Source organism: Arabidopsis lyrata (genome assembly GCF_000004255.2).
Source record: "Arabidopsis lyrata subsp. lyrata unplaced genomic scaffold ARALYscaffold_4, whole genome shotgun sequence".
Taxonomy (NCBI): domain Eukaryota; kingdom Viridiplantae; phylum Streptophyta; class Magnoliopsida; order Brassicales; family Brassicaceae; genus Arabidopsis; species Arabidopsis lyrata.
Genome location: NW_003302552.1, coordinates 10004103 through 10022088, shown reverse-complemented (window position 1 = coordinate 10022088; position 17986 = coordinate 10004103). Strand labels below are relative to the sequence as shown.

Sequence of the window (17986 nt, the reverse complement as noted above, 5' to 3'; positions counted from 1 at the left end):
TGTTGACATCCAAATGACATTGTTTATCTGGATGAAGCATCTTCATGAAGAATATACTGTCTTCATTACATCTTGGTCTTATGGTGGTTGTTTTGATTTGTACTACTAGGTAAAATTACACATGCGCGTCGTCAAATTTACACATGTGCGCCTTACAATTCAATTTTAATCCACACCTGCGCCTTCTTTACTCACTAGTGCGCCACTAAAATTACTCTTAGTTATAAAGAAGATAGTAGTTGTACCAAAGTTCAAATAGTTCTATATTGGCTGTTTTCCATATTAATTAGTATTATGTACCCTAAAAATTTGTATTTTTAGTTTAGTAATTGATATATATATATATATATATATATATATATAGATTAACCTCAAATTCTAAGTTATTTAAGTCGATTAACCTATCGATCGCACACACGATAGATCATTTGACAGGGCTGTATTTTAATTTTCGTACTTTAAATTTGTTTTCTCATTTTGTACCTACATGTAATACTATGTTTTATTTTATGTCTTGTTAAACTATGATGGAATACTGGTAATACTAGTAATACTATAAATAATAGGAATAATGGTAATAGTAGTAATACTAGGAATAATTGGAGTGAATTTCAAATTTTGGGGGAAACCCAAAAAAATTAGGGAAAATTTCAAATGTTTGATTTTGGGGCGAATTTTATCCACGTGTGTGTCGTCTTACCCACGTGTGCGCAGTCTTTTCCATGTGTGCTTAGCCTTTTACACATGTGCATAACTTTTTTACAACTTAGTTATACCAAAGGTACCAGTTGTACCAATTTTCTACATAGTTATACATTTGGTGTTTTCCAGTTTAACCAGTTTTACATAACTTTAAAAATTGCTTATCTAGTTGTACAATTGAGTGAACTCTATAATTATAGAATTCTTACTGTTTTTTGTAATCATATGTTAAAAATATAATACTAACAGATCGGGGAATAGCAAACCCTACTTCGGACGTGGATGGGCCCATGGACAGAGAGAGAATGTTGGACCCACTAACGGTGGCGGTCAGAGTGATCGGATTGTTAGACATAAATTTCATCTAATTTGTTCAACTGTAAAAAATGAAATGATCATGTTAAGAGTGGTGTATGACTTGGATTGGTAATACACTCAAATTAGCCCTAAACTACTCACTCAAATAAAGAGATCAGTATAGTACTTAAGGGTCGAATTCCACAAAATCCTCAAAATCACACAATAGATTATTGGTTTTCTAATCAAGCTACGCAGAAAATAATGTGAAATAAAATAGCTGAGAAATCAAAATCGGGTTTAAAATGCAAAAGGGAAAGAGTTACGCATAGGAAATTTCTGAAGAAAAAATTCAGAATTGTTTAAATAAATTATTATGACTTAATTAAGAACTAGTTCTAAACCTCAAATCACAAAAGTAAAAATCAACTCTCGCTTTAGAGACTATCTATGTCTACACCTAGAATTTCAAATCTTTTTACAAATTCTTAAATCTAAACATGCATTAAAGATCAAGTTTGATTAGTTCACAAAAGTTCTTAAACCAAATCTCTTTGTGAATAGTAATTTTTGCTCATCTAAGATAGTTCAGGAAATCAATTACACTCTCATGTCACTTAATCCTGAGATCAGATTCTAGGTCGCGATTCTAAGCAGGAAGAGCAATCCAGATGAAGAACTCCATGAGATTAGCCCAACAATTCATTCAGATTTGAAAATTCATCAATAACTCTTGAAAATCCAAAACTCTAACAAGAAAACTACTCAGACATAGAGATTAAAACAATCAACAAGATTGAATAGAATTGCATAAAATTATTTAATAAAGAGATTTTGCAGAAATCATCATCACACCTTGATCAGTAGTCAAATCCTTAGTAACCATCCTTTTCACATAACGTCTGATCATAGGAGAAGTCTTCACAACATCAATAAGCGGCATCTCTATAACCAGCTTGTCGATCATAGCGTTGCATCTAGCATCATCTAGCTCTTGCTTGGACTTCCTAGGACTCTTGGGGAAAGGAACTCTTGGTTTGTTTACTTTTTCTGTAGCTGAAATCGGGTTTTGAAGAAGTTTCTGGCCTGGGCGCGATTGGTGTCGGTCGACACTAGCTCATCTTGCATCATCAACATCAATTGATGTCAGTCGACACTAAGCAGTGTCGGTCGACACTGGGTTCTGGTCTACAAAAACTGCATCATCATTCTCTTCCAAGTCGACTATTTTGGATGCAGGAAGCTTCCTCTAAAGCACTGGATTTAATTGCTTTCCACTTCTTAACTAGAAAACACTAACATCTTCTATATTCGTAGTCAATTGCCGGATCTAATTGTTCAATACTAGAATCTTCCCATTCAAATCTTAGGATAATACATCAAGTTTGTGATCAAACTCCTTTGTTTGCTTCTCTTGACCTTTTAGAATCTGTTCGAACATGGATTCGATCGGCTTAATGGTTTCTGGTGGAAGGGGGCTTGGGTTGAAGAAGCGTTATTTTGAGTAAAGCTTGTAGTTCGCTGAACCTGTGTCTGAAATGAAGATTTCTGGTTGTGGCTTCTATATCCCTCATGTTGATGGCCAATTCGCTGACCTTGAGAACCTCTGTTTGACACAATTTCTCAGAAGCATTAGAATTGTCAACATTTGCACCATATTTAACATGTTGATTATTCAGAAGAAAATCAATTTTTGCACTTAACAAGGCAACTTGTTTGTTATCGACTGTCTGAGCTTGCGTCTTCCTTGTAATGTATGCGGTATTATTGCTAATGTTGGAAGCCAAGCTTCCAATCAACATTATTGCGTCGTCGAGATATCTTGACATGAAATTACCATTACTTGCTGCATCCAAAGCCATCTAATAACGCCATTCAACTCCTCTAAAAAAGATACCTAACAACAGAAGCTCACTGAAACCATGATGCGGACAGTCTCTATGATATTCCCTGAATCTGACCCAAGCGTGTAACACCCGCGTCCCGCGATCCTAAAGGGGGCCGGTTTGTTTTAGGGAAAACTAGATCATGGTCGAGAAAGACTAATGAATAAGTTAACCTAAGAAACGAAAGAAACGTTTAAGTCATGAAAAGTGTAGATGACTTAGACGGTTTCGGGATAATCTAGTGATCATGGAGAAATGATCATGGAAAGATTGGGAATGGCGTAGTCAAGGCCGAGAAAACGGACCAAAAGACTTAGCCGGAAAGAACGTGAAAGAACGTTCGAGCTAAACCAGCTAGGTGAGCTGGACAAGCTGAATGAACAAGCTAGCTCAGCTAGGTGAGCTAAACCAGCTGGAGGACTAGCTAGCTCAGCTAGGTGAGCTGACCGGCAGCTCAACCGAGCTCGGTGAACTGATCGAGTACTGACCCAGCTGGGTGGTCTGGTCAGCTGACACTCGAGCTGGTGGACTGTCGTAGCTCGGGGATGAAGAGGTGTCTCGGCCAAAAGGTGTAAGGTCGAGCGGTTACCGACGAATGGTTACTGTTGGCGAAAGGGTGGATAAGGCCAAACGGTTACGATCGGAGAGACGCAACCCTTCGGAAAAGTGTATGGAACGGATGCGATGCTTCGGAAAAGCAACCATTCGCCCCCTATATAAGGGAGGACGTCCACACCATCTCACAATGCCCACAACGATCCAAAACAAGTCCCAAAACACTCTACGAAGTGTTGGTCGGAAAGGGGGTGCGGCTCGGCGAGTATCTCCGGAATCGGAAAGGATTCTCGGAGTCTCGACCGAACTGATGCGCATGCTACCTCCCGATCCAATGGTTCGATGGAATGTATAGGACGGATGGATGGGTCGGATTGGATGGGTCCAACCAATCGTCTTGGAGACAAATCGGATTGGATAGACCGATCGTCGGACGGATCGGATCGGATAGACCGATCGTCGGACGGATCGGATCGGACAGACCGATCGTCGGACGGATCGGACAGACCGATCGTCGGACGGATGGATCGGATCGGAGAAGAAGACCGATCCGGATAGACCGTCGCACAGACGGATCGATTGACCGGGATAGGCGGATCGATCGTCGTGTCAACAAGTCGGATCGACGTATGACCGGATAGGTGTACGATCGGATAAACGGATAAAGGTTTAGATCGGCGGATTGATCGATCGTACCGATCGGCGGGATGACCGATGGTACGTATCGGAGATCTTGTCGAGGGAACATGGCGGATTACATGATCGAGGATTCGATGGGAACCGCCGAAGGGTTCGACGACTTGATTGATGGTTCGGGTCGATAGCTCGATTATGGGGTCGATGGATCGTCCGTTCTATGAATCATATCGTCGAGGGAAGGACACGAAAAGGAAATGGATCGGCAAATCTAAGATTGTCAATATGGAAGTATCGACGGATCTAACGATAAACCAATATATGATATGGTTAACGGAAAGTTAATCGGAAAGGCGTATAAGGGAAAGGTGTTCAAAGAAGCACGAGGATAAGTGCAACCAAACACACCCAAGGGTCGCCCATGGATGCAATCTCACCGGTAAAGGGAGTAAGCACCGAGAATGGGTAAGTGACGTGGTTCACCATGTAAGGATCTAATATCGTGGCCGCCTTCATGTATCAATCGCCATGGCCGATGGTGAAACCGATTAGGAATCGGTAACACCAATGGTGACTCGACGGATAACCAACGGGAAAGTCCACGGTGAGAACCGGTGGACAAAACGGATGTTGGACCCGCGAGCAAACCAAAGGCCGACGGACGAATGATTTCATGGGCTAGCCTACGATAATCCGATGGGTGAATCCACGGACCCTTGGGTGTGATAATGATATTGTTTGGATCGCATGGATGGATCGGTAAGCCGAAGGCGTTATGACCACCATGGACCGTACGGGTAAACGGTTAGTAGACCGTGGGCGGTCGTAGTGATAAACGACCGGATCGGAAACATGGATGGTTCGATAAGCCGAGGGCTTGATCGTCCACCATGAAACCGAAGGGGTGTACGTTTGGAGGACGGATGGACCAATGAGCCAAGAGCTTGATTTGGCCACCGTGAACCAAGGAAAACGTACGATCCCCAATCTCTATCGTAAGGACTTAGACCAGTGGGGTTGGTTGGATGAATGGCTAAGTAACGATAGAGATTGGTCCATCAATACACGATTGGTTAAGAATCGTTGTACGAATGGAATAAGGCGACGAGAGTGCTAAGAGAAGGATCAATAGACGGATCGAAGAGGAATCAAATCCGCATGTAGGCCAAGGTATGTAAACGTATCTAACTTATTAGTTAAGATAGACGTTTGGGAATTGGCCGTTGGATTAGGGATACAAAGAATATGCAATCGTTAGACTTAGAATGGTTAGCGAACAAATTGCATGACTTGGCCGAGTTAATGATCGATCTAAAGTCTAAGGGACAAAGATGATCAAACCGGTACAAGGGTTGGTTGGAATTAAACCAAGGGTAGAAACACTTCCGCTGGGTACTAAGAAAGCGATTATAGAAGTAAGCCTCGTAAAGGCAATTCTATGTTAAATCGCGAAAAATATGGGGGTTCGGCTTGGAAGAGGCACGAACGTGTGACCATGGTCGCCGGACGCCGAGACGTCCGGGACGGGGTCTCACAAGTTGGTATCAGAGCATGCTTGATCCTAGGATGGATAAGTGCTCGGGAAAATGTCATGGTAAATGACTACTAAAGGTGTAACTTAAATGATTGAGTCCTCGGGAAACCGAATTATGAACTTGAACAGTAGTGTTGGTGAGCCGGAAGGGAATTGAGGCAAGAACGCGATTACATGCTTGGAAACCAAAAGAGTTTGCCAAGATGAATTGGTTAAGCCAAGATGATTACCCAAGGGGCAAGAACTACACGTGTATCAAGTGGATAATTATTCGGAGAGAAGGGCTGATCATAAAGTTGAAAAAGTTAGGCTAAGTGTTTGGCGGATAAGGAAGTTGAGGTGAATGAGATTGATGTGCTTGAGGAAAGGTTACCCAAAGCATGATCGGGCACCAAGATACGAGCCTTGTAGTCAAATGACTTAATATAACGAGGAAAAAGGTATTGATCTATTCGGAGAATGACCAAGATCAAGGGAAGTTAGATCTCGTCGGAATTTGACAGAGATCGGGAAAGACTTGATCTATTCGTTGAAAAGATCAAGGGGTATTGACCGAGTCCGGTAAAGGACCAAGGTCGGAAATTATTGACTGAGTCCGGTAAAGGACCAAGGTCGGAAATTATTGACCGAGTTCGGTAAAGGACCAAGGTCGGGAAAAATGACCAAGTCCGGTGTGGACCAAGGTCGGGAAATTATTGACCGAGTCCGGTGTGGACCAAGGTCGGGAAAAGTGACCGAGTCCGGTGTGGACCAAGGTTGGGAAATTATAGACCGAGTCCATAAAGGACCAAGGTCGGGAATAATGACCGTGTCCAAAAAGGACCAAGGTCGGGAATAGTGACCGTGTCCGCAAAGGACCAAGGTTGGGAAATATTGGCCAAGTCCGGGTTGGACCAAGGTCAAAAATTTGTTCTAGTCGGAATTAGACTTGGACGGGTTACATTTGATTGAGTCCAAGAAATGGACCAAGATCGGAAAAATGGATCGAGTCCGAGAAAGGACAGAGATCGAGAATTTGATCGAGTCCAAGAAAGGACCAAGATCTAGAAATTTGATCGTGTGTCGGAAAAGACCAAGATCGGGGAAACTTGATCAAACTCGGAAATAGATATTTGATCAAGTATGGAATCTAAAGTCTTGGGAAGACTAAAGATGAGAAAATGTTAAGGAGTAACTCTAACACCCGCCGAATTCGAGGATGAATTCATTTTAAGGGGGGTAGACTTGTAACACCCGCGTCCCGCGATCCTAAAGGGGGCCGGTTTGTTTTAGGGAAAACTAGATCATGGTCGAGAAAGACTAATGAATAAGTTAACCTAAGAAACGAAAGAAACGTTTAAGTCATGAAAAGCGTAGATGACTTAGACGGTTTCGGGATAATCTAGTGATCATGGAGAAATGATCATGGAAAGATTGGGAATGGCGTAGTCAAGGCCGAGAAAACGGACCGAAAGACTTAGCCGGAAAGAACGTGAAAGAACGTTCGAGCTAAACCAGCTAGGTGAGCTGGACAAGCTGAATGAACAAGCTAGCTCAGCTAGGTGAGCTAAACCAGCTGGAGGACTAGCTAGCTCAGCTAGGTGAGCTGACCGGCAGCTCAACCGAGCTCGGTGAACTGATCGAGTACTGACCCAGCTGGGTGGTCTGGTCAGCTGACACTCGAGCTGGTGGACTGTCGTAGTTCGGGGATGAAGAGGTGTCTCGGCCAAAAGGTGTAAGGTCGAGCGGTTACCGACGAATGGTTACCGTTGGCGAAAGGGTGGATAAGGCCAAACGGTTACGATCGGAGAGACGCAACCCTTCGGAAAAGTGTATGGAACGGATGCGATGCTTCGGAAAAGCAACCATTCGCCCCCTATATAAGGGAGGACGTCCACACCATCTCACAATGCCCACAACAATCCAAAACAAGTCTCAAAACACTCTACGAAGTGTTGGTCGGAAAGGGGGTGCGGCTCGGCGAGTATCTCCGGAATCGGAAAGGATTCTCAGAGTCTCGACCGAACTGATGCGCATGCTACCTCCCGATCCAAAGGTTCGATGGAATGTATAGGACGGATGGATGGGTCGGATTGGATGGGTCCAACCAATCGTCTTGGAGACAAATCGGATTGGATAGACCGATCGTCGGACGGATCGGATCGGATAGACCGATCGTCGGACGGATCGGATCGGACAGACCGATCGTCGGACGGATCGGACAGACCGATCGTCGGACGGATGGATCGGATCGGAGAAGAAGATGGATCCGGATAGACCGTCGCACAGACGGATCGATTGACCGGGATAGGCGGATCGATCGTCGTGTCAACAAGTCGGATCGACGTATGACCGGATAGGTGTACGATCGGATAAATGGATAAAGGTTTAGATCGGCGGATTGATCGATCGTAACGTTCAGCGGGATGACCGATGGTACGTATCGGAGATCTTGTCGAGGGAACATGGCGGATTACATGATCGAGGATTCGATGGGAACCGCCGAAGGGTTCGACGACTTGATTGATGGTTCGGGTCGATAGCTCGATTATGGGGTCGATGGATCGTCCGTTCTATGAATCATATCGTCAAGGGAAGGACACGAAAAGGAAATGGATCGGCAAATCTAAGATTGTCAATATGGAAGTATCGACGGTTCTAACGATAAACCAATATATGATATGGTTAACGGAAAGTTAATCGGAAAGGCGTATAAGGGAAAGGTGTTCAAAGAAGCACGAGGATAAGTGCAACCAAACACACCCAAGGGTCGCCCATGGATGCAATCTCACCGGTAAAGGGAGTAAGCACCGAGAATGGGTAAGTGACGTGGTTCACCATGTAAGGATCTAATATCGCGGCCGCCTTCATGTATCAATCGCCATGGCCGATGGTGAAACCGATTAGGAATCGGTAACACCAATGGTGACTCGACGGATAACCAACGGGAAAGTCCACGGTGAGAACCGGTGGACAAAACGGATGTTGGACCCGCGAGCAAACCAAAGGCCGACGGACGAATGATTTCATGGGCTAGCCTACGATAATCCGATGGGTGAATCCACGGACCCTTGGGTGTGATAATGATATTGTTCGGATCGCATGGATGGATCGGTAAGCCGAAGGCGTTATGACCACCATGGACCGTACGGGTAAACGGTTAGTAGACCGTGGGCGGTCGTAGTGATAAACGACCGGATCGGAAACATGGATGGTTCGATAAGCCGAGGGCTTGATCGTCCACCATGAAACCGAAGGGGTGTACGTTTGGAGGACGGATGGACCAATGAGCCAAGAGCTTGATTTGGCCACCGTGAACCAAGGAAAACGTACGATCCCCAATCTCTATCGTAAGGACTTAGACCAGTGGGGTTGGTTGGATGAATGGCTAAGTAACGATAGAGATTGGTCCATCAATACACGATTGGTTAAGAATCGTTGTACGAATGGAATAAGGCGACGAGAGGGCTAAGAGAAGGATCAATAGACGGATCGAAGAGGAATCAAATCCGCATGTAGGCCAAGGTATGTAAACGTATCTAACTTATTAGTTAAGATAGACGTTTGGGAATTGGCCGTTGGATTAGGGATACAAAGAATATGCAATCGTTAGACTTAGAATGGTTAGCGAACAAATTGCATGACTTGGCCGAGTTAATGATCGATCTAAAGTCTAAGGGACAAAGATGATCAAACCGGTACAAGGGTTGGTTGGAATTAAACCAAGGGTAGAAACACTTCCGCTGGGTACTAAGAAAGCGATTATAGAAATAAGCCTCGTAAAGGCAATTCTATGTTAAATCACGAAAAATATGGGGGTTCGGCTTGGAAGAGGCACGAACGTGTGACCATGGTCGCCGGACGCCGAGACGTCCGGGACGGGGTCTCACAAAGCGGCTTTAAATGCTTTAGCTGCTCCTTGAGAGAAGGTGGAGATATTCATTCTCAGCTCCTCGGACCTTGCATCATTATAAAAGTTGTTTAGAAAAGCAACCTTTATTTTTTTCTAAGTCAGAGATCCGGGCTTCAACTTCTTAAGGCAAGAAGCTGATGTAGCGTCCCGTCCCGGATGTCTCGGCATCCGACGACAATGGACACACGTTCGTATCTCTTCCCGGCCGAACCTCTATATTTTCGCATTTTAACAGAGAATTGCCTTTACGAGGCTTAATTCTATAATCCATTTCTTTTAACACACTGTAAGTCTTTCTACCCTTGGTTTAATTCCAACCAACTCTTGTACCGATTTCATCGTCCTTGTCTATAAGACTTAGATCGAACCTTTAATTGGTCAAGACATGTAATTTGTTCGCTAACCATTCTAAGTTTAACGATTGCATATTCTGTTATCCTAATTCAACGGCCGATTCCCAAACGTCCTAGCTTAAGTAATAAGTCAGATTCGTTTACATACCTTGGCCAACATGCGGATTCGATTTATCTTTGATCCGTCCATTGATTCTTCTCTTAGCCCATTTGTTGCCTTATTGCATTCGTACAACGATTCTTAACCAAACGTGTATTGATGAACCAATCTTTATCGTTACTTAGCCATACATCTAACCAACCCCACTGGTCTAAGTCCCAAGATAGAGATTGGGGATCGTATGTTTCCCTTGGTTCATGGTGGCCGAATCAAGCTCCTAACTCATTGGTCCATCCATCTTCTAAACGTACGCCCCTTTGGTTTCTCGGTGGATGATCAAGCCCTTGGCTTATCGAACCATTCTATGTTTCCGATCCGGTCGCGTATCACTACGACCGCCTACAGTTTATTAACCGTTTACCCGTCTGGTCTTTGGTGGTCGATAAAGCTTTCGGCATATCGATCCATCCATGCGATCCGAACACCTTTCCCTTACACACCTTCTCGTTTAACTTCCTGTTAACCCTATCATTCCATCGGTCTATCTTTGGATTCGTCAATACTTCTATACCGACAATCTGAGATTTGTCTATCTATTTCCTTATCGTGTCCTTCCCTCGACGATCTGATTTGTCGGACAATCCATCGGTCCCATAATCGAGCTATCGATCCGAACCATCAATCGAATCGTCGAACTCTCCGGCGGTTTCCATCGAATCCTCGATCAAGTAATCCGCCATGTTCCCTCGACCAGATCTTGGATACGTACTGACGCTTAGCCCGCTGATCTGTACGAACGATCAATCCGCCGATCTATGCCTTGGTCCGTTTATCAGGTCGTAAGCCACTCTAGTCGTACGCCGATCCGGTTGTACGCCGGTCCGGCCTGTCCAGTCATACACAGATCCAATTTGTTGACACGACGATCAATCTGCATATCTCGGTCGGGCGATCAGTTGATCAGTCTGTGCGATGGTCCTTTCAATCCGTCTTCTCGTCAGATCCGATCGGTCTGTTTGATCCGATCCGTCGGAAGATCGATTTGTCAGATGCAATCCGTCTCTGCGATGATCAGTCCGACCCATCCATCCTTCCAATACATTCCATCGAACCGTGGGATCGGGAGGTAGCATACGCATTAGTTTGGTAGAGGCTCCGAGGATCCATTCCGATTTCGGAGATACTCGCCAACCCGCACCTCCTTTCCGTCCAACAAATTCATGGTGTGTTTTTGGACTGTTTTTGGATTGTGATCATGATTGTGAAGTGTTTTGAAGTCCACTCTTTATATAGGGCCAAATGGTTACCTTTCCAAAGCATCGCATCCGTTTCTTGCACCTTTGTGAAGGGTTGCATCTTTCCGATCATAACCGCTCAGCCTTATCCATCTTTTGGCCAACGGAACCATTTGTTTATAACCGCTCGACCTTAACACCTTTTGGTCGAGACATCCCTTCGCCTCCGAGCTACCACAGTCCACGACTACAAGAAAACATGCCTTTTGCGACTCCTTTTTGTGACTCTTCTTTTGGTCGCAAATATTTGCGACGCTTTTGTTACACTTCAGTGACTCATTTACGAATACAACAAAAACAGACGCATATTCGTCGTGAATATACGACGCCATAGTATAGTCTGAGAACGGTCATAAATCCGCGACCCTTTTACGATACTTTTGCAACCCAAACGACATCCAATTTTTTTTGTCTGAAATATCTTCATCGTCACAAAAGAGTCGTAAATTTACAACTAATTTGCCTCTCTTTAGAGACTTGTTCTGTTTTTAAAATTGTAATTTGATAAAATAGAATGTGTAATATGTTAAGTAACCATATTTTGCAATGTTTATAACTAATACATTGAAATATTAGTTGTTAATGTTTTAATTTTTCATGTTTATAACTAAATCTTTGTAGGAACCTATCATGTATAAAATGTTACATAGACTTTTAAAAGAGAATGATCATAATCTATGTAAGTTTGAAAATAAACTTACCAAATCATTGTTTTATTAAATAAATTGAAAGAAATACTTCACAAATGGACTCTGGAGTGATATATAATACTTATACTAATGTATTTTGATCTAAATGTTGAGAAATCATAAATATTGGTTTGTGACTCATACACGATCGTCGCAAAAGTGTGTCTCTTTGCGATTACTTTGCCACTGCCTAGTGTTACAACGAATGTGCTACTCTTTAGTGACCATTTTGTTACGCATTTTGTGACAAAGTTGCCTCGATTAGTTGAATTATCTAACAAATCTAAAATAATGTCTTGTGACTCATGCGAGTGGTCACAAAAGTGTCACTTTATTGTGATTCTATTGCTACACTATAATTATTTTGCGACTACTTGTGCAACCAGATTGCGACCGACTTGGGACCGGTTTGTGATTTTTACCAAAATTTAGGGTTTTCGATTAGGCGGCAATTAATCCCTCGTGTTTTTTAGGTGTGACTCATTTGACACGGCTTTGCGACTACTTTTCTTTTATGTCTACCACTGAAAAGTCACAAACCCAAACACTTAGCATTTTCTTCGATTTCTCCGCATCTTCTTCGATCTCTCTCTTCCATTCTCTTAGATTCTTCCTCTATCTTCCTCTTTTCTCTTCGATTCTTCCTCTCTTCTTCGATTCGATTACTCTTCTTCCTACTTCGATTCTCTTCCTACTTCGATTCTCTTCCATTCTCTTCTCTACTTCGATTCGATTCAATTCTTCCTCTCTCTCTTCGATTCTTCTGTTCTCTGTAATGGCGCCAAAGGGGAAAGCAAGTAGAGGCCGTGGTGGTGGGAGATCCGGTGTACGAGTGTTCAATGGTCGAAACCCTAAAGTTGCTGTCGGAACGTCTTTGAACGCCTCCAATCCTTTGTCTTCAACCGCAACTGTTCCGAGTCAAACAGTTTCGATGAGTCAAACATCTAGGCCAACTGTTCCGAGTCAGTATCCGGCATCGTCACAACCACCACCTCCTGCTCGCCTTCCATCACCGCAGGTTAGTCAGCAACAGCCGCCTCCTCATCAACAGCCGCCTCCTCATCAACAGCCTCCTCCTAATTATCTGCAGCAGCCGCCGCTTTATCAACCGCCTCCTCCTAATTATCAGCAGCCGTCGCTTTATCAACAGCCGGGTCCTTATCATCAACCTCCTCCTTATCAAGTATCAAAGAATCTCTCTTTTGTTCTTGTCTCAGTTGTGTGAATCAGTGTTTTGTCTGTACATTAAGGCTATTAGGTTAATCAGAGATATCAATGTCAGCACACAGTTTCCTTTTTTCTTGTCTAACTTGTTACCTTCTTGTTGTATCTTCTTTAGGACCAAGACCATCCTCACGACCAAGTCCATCCTCAGCAGATTCCCCAACCTCAGATGCCTCCTCAGGAAAACCCTAATGCTCCACCGCCTGACTACCAGCAGATGTTAGAGAATTTGTTGGTTCTGCCTGGCCGAGAGCATCTTCCACGTCTGAGTAATGTTCCAATTCCAGGCGTTGAGACTATATGGTATAAACCTCCTCTATGTTTAGCTTAATGTTTGGTTAATGTTTTTCATTAAATTAGTTCTCATGTGTAATGTTCTAGCTTGATTATCATAAATTAAGGCTATTAGGTTAATCATTGTCTGTTTAGATCACTTGTTCATTGTCTAATGTCTGTTTTTTATCAAGTGTCTTACTAATGGTCTAATGTCTGTTTTTATCAAATGTCTTACTAATTGTTTGTTATCTTATGCCTAATGTCTGTTTTTATCTATAGGTTTGGCCGAGACAAAAGAGTATTGTCCAGGAGTATTGCTGGAATATTTCGGAGAAAATTTGATGGACCTTACTATAGCTGGAAGGTGACTCCTACAGCCATTCAAGAGCGATATTTCAGATCATTTGCGGTAATGTTTGATATTCCTATCAATGTGCAATAGTATATGTTGCAATGAATTAGTATGAGTTATACTAATTCATACTAATCTGTGTAGGGGAAGTTGAATTGGGATATCGGGATTACGGAGCTAGTCAGAGAAGGATTCTTGGTCATCGCCAAGAAAAGGCTTAAAGGAATTGTTAGTCAAGCGAAGCTTTCTGGTCTCCAACCGTATTGGATTACCAGTAATGACCTGTGGGCACAGATGTGTGCTTATTGGAAAACTAAGGAAGCAATTGAATAGAGTGAAACTGCATCACAGTCCAGAAACAGTGATCGTAATGGTCTTGGAGTCCACAAACACGTATCAGGGCAAAAATCATTCATGCAAGTTCACCAAGAGCTGGTATGAATCTATATAACCTTTCACTTTGTTTTTAAATATTGCACTTAGATCACTATATGTTGTTACCTCTGTTCTGTGATTTTATAGGAGGAAGAATTGGGGCGTCCTGTGTCATATGGAGAAGTGTTTATGCAAACACACACAAGAGCAGATGGTACTTTTGTGGATGCTAAAGCCAAACAAGTAGCTGAGGTCTATAATAAGAGCATAGAAGAGAGACTGTCTGAACTGGCTGAAGATGGTGAAGACGCTTCAGATGATTCCTCTCAGCAGCAACTCACCGGACTCTCACCATTGAAGAAAAGAATGAACTCTTTCTTAAGGTAATCTCGTGTAAGTTTTTGTTTAGAGTTTGCATATCATCATCACTGTTTGGTAATCATATATAGAATCAGTCCATGTTTTATGATTAATACTTGAATGATTCTGTTTTTGATCTTGAATGACTCTATTTGCTAATACTTGAATACTTGACTGATTATCTTTTTGCTTGAGCATGATTCTATTTTTTTTTTCTTAAGTGTACTGAAACAGATGTGAAGGGGAACTATTTTGGCATTGGATCTCTTAAGGTGACCCTTAGGAAAGGGAAAAGAAAAGAAAGCTATTCTAGCAGCTCTTCTTTCTCCATTACCGAGCTTCATGATCAACTTCGTCAAAAGATGGCTGAGCACGACGCAGAGAATGCTCGACATGATGCGGAGCAACAAGCATCTCAAACTAGGATTGCAAACTTGGAGAGGCTTGTTATGTATTGGAAAGAGAATGATCCTGCCTTTGCAGCTTTTGTTGCATCTCAGCCACAACCAACTGCACCAGCCAACTCACAAGCCGCCAATGCAACAACCACCAATGCAACAGCCACCGCCAATGCACCAGCCACCGCCAATGCACCAGCCACAGGCGCCACTGCACCAACAGGAACCGTCGCAGCCACAACAACACCTTCTTCATCCTTCTAAGTGCTTTTGTACATTTTTCTTTCTCTTATGAACATGATGAATATTGTTAATGTTTAAGGTTATGTAAGGCTTTTGATTACATTAGGGCTTTTGGTTAGCAACATTAAGGATTTGATTAGCAACATTTGGATTTATATGAATTCGGTTTTGTTATTTTTAGAATCAAAATATAGCTTATTTACGACTAATTAATAGTCTCTCAAAACCCAAATTAGTCTCAATTAAACGACTGCAATGTTTGTCACTAATTAGTCGCTAACTAACAGGCGTAGCTAAGACGTCGTAAATATACGACTCTTAATGTCAGTCTTTATGTCGTCGCTTATCTGCGATGACATAAATAAGTCTCAATACCATCACAAATATGCGACTACAATGCGACCATTTAATTTAGCGACCGTTTTTTAGCGACCAACTTGAGTAGTCGCAAAGAAGTCGCAAACAACGATTAGCGACCGTTTAAGGACTCGTTTGGGAGTCGCAAAAGGCATGTTTTCTTGTAGTGCTAGCTCGAGTATTAGCTGACCGGTCCACCCAGCTGGGTCAGTACTCGATCAGCTCACTGACCTCGGTTGAGCTGTCGGTCAACTTACCTAGCCGAGCTTCCAGCTGGTTTAGCTTACCTAGATGAGCTAGCTAGTTCATTCAGCTTGTCCAGCTCACCTAGCTGGATTAGCTCGAACTCTTTTATCTGTTTTTTCCAACTAAGTCTTTCGGTCTGTTTCTCGGCCTTGACTACGCCATTCCTAAACTTTCCATGATCATTTCCCCATGATCATTAGATTATCCCGAAATCGTCTAAGTCATCTACCCTTTTCATGACTTAAATGTTTATTACTTCCTTAGGTTAACTTATTCATTGATCTTTCTCGACTATGATCTAGTTTTTCCTAAAACAAATCGGCCCCCTTTAGGATCGCGGTGACGGACGTTACAGCTGCTTCCCCAGCAAGAGAATATGGGAAGAGCTTGCAAAACAGATAGTCATCAGAAACACCTTCTACCTTAATGCTCGAAACTAAGTCTTCAAACCGCTCAATATGATCCATCGGATGTTCATGTGGAATACTTTGAAACGGGTGTTGACTCACAAAAGTATAGAATGTAGGTTTTATCTCGAAATCGCTTCTATAAATTTAGGTTATCGGATTGCAGACCGATTGGAATAGAAGAGATCTGGTCTGTTGTAGTCACCAAGAGTTATCCGACTACCATCTTCTCTATTTTCCCCTTGGAGTCGATCGACACTCAGCTGGTGTCGGTCGACACCATCTACGATTTCTAGAATCACATTTCCCTGTTCATCAATTTCCTGGCCTTCATGGTCGTAAGCCTGACCATCTCTGACTCGTAAGACTCCAGCAGCATCAGGTCTGATAATCAGTTTCAACATATCCACTGATTGAGTAGCTTTGTGGTTGTTGCGTTTGAATTCCTATTAGCTCCTGTCATAAAAAAAAAAAAGAAGAAAAAGAATGCGTAAGTAACAAAGTAAAAAAAAAAAATTAGACTAAATTCTATACCTAGTCTAATGGCGAATCGAAGAGAACTTCGACAACAGCGCCAAATTTGATATTAGTCAAATTAGACCTTAGACTACTCTCCCAAATAAAGAGATCAATTGTAGTACTTTAGGATCGAAATCCAAAAAACTCTCGAATCACACAATAGACTAACAGTTTCGAATTAAGCTAAACAGAAAAGATTGTAAAAATAAAAGCAAGACAAGTAATTAAAATCGAAGTAAATTCAGATGAGGGAAACGTTTGGCTCAGGAATTTCTCAGGAAACATTAGAATAGTAGATCTAGAAATTAGTTAGGAATTATTAAAGAACCGTTCTAGTATTCAAATCACATAACTATAATCAACCAACTCTCGTCTCAATTGACTATCTATGCCTAATAGCAGGAATTCCAACTCTCGTCTGTAAATCCCTGAAACTAAGCAAGTATTAAGATTAGGTTCTGTATGTTCACAAAAGTATCTAGACCAACTCTTGTCTATGTCTAACTACTTCTTCCCACGTAAGATAGTTCCAGTAATAAGCATACTCTCGTGTCAAACGTATTATCCTAAGATCAAGTTCTAGTTAATTACTCAAGAACTAGCATCAAGAACAATCAAGGATGAAGAACTCTAAAAATATTATCCTAACAGGTTATTGATCTACTAATTCATCCAAATCCCTATCGAGAATCCCTAAACCCAACAAGAGGACTACTGAGACATGATTATCGAAGAACAAAACATGTTTTAAAGTAGAAATCTTATAAGAAAACAAGAAGATAATAGAATTTTGAAGGATCTTCTCTGGAGGGAGCTCCACAGGGTTTTAACTCTTAAGAAAAAAAGTAAAAATAAAGCTTAGGTCTAAACAATGACCTTAAAAATCTATATATATGGTCTTAAAAACGTGTAGAGACTTCTTTGAAAATAAGAAAAAGTTCTGGGGCGATTCTGCAAATCTTCAAAACTTCAAAGACACGTCAAATTGAATTGCCGTCAGATATTAGTATCGACCGACACTAGGGTGATATCGATTGACACAGACACCAACATTGGTCTCCGGACTGCTCTTGTAGCATAACTTCTCGGTTTTGCTCCAGAATGATCCATAATCTACAAATTGGTCCCGTATGTGAATTAACCTGAAAAAAACTAGAAAAGACTCTAGAAATAACAAAAAAAACTCAAAAAATACTTATATCATGGTTAAAAACCGTAAAAACATGATATATCACTACGTTAGTTGGCCCAAAATTCAAAACATTTATATATATATATATATATATATAT

General features: G+C 42.1%; 1 protein-coding gene across 1 annotated transcript; it reads left to right on the top strand.

The window, feature by feature from the left end:
- The first annotated feature begins 12714 nt into the window (after nucleotides 1-12714).
- Nucleotides 12715-13881, top strand: LOC9315068 (extensin). The gene is made up of 3 exons (XM_002880772.2): nucleotides 12715-13122; nucleotides 13279-13466; nucleotides 13719-13881. The coding sequence occupies exons 1-3, from the start codon at nucleotides 12715-12717 to the stop codon at nucleotides 13879-13881; spliced, it is 759 nt and encodes a 252-aa protein (XP_002880818.2).
- The last annotated feature ends 4105 nt before the right edge of the window (nucleotides 13882-17986 follow it).

Bases quoted from the DNA above. Each gene is read 5' to 3' on its own strand.
- LOC9315068 (XM_002880772.2), top strand. From the start codon at position 12,715: ATGGCGCCAAAGGGGAAAGCAAGTAGAGGCCGTGGTGGTGGGAGATCC. The intron at 13,123-13,278 runs GTATCAAAGAAT...TATCTTCTTTAG, and splicing joins ATCAACCTCCTCCTTATCAA to GACCAAGACCATCCTCACGA. The intron at 13,467-13,718 runs GTATAAACCTCC...TTTTATCTATAG, and splicing joins CCAGGCGTTGAGACTATATG to GTTTGGCCGAGACAAAAGAG.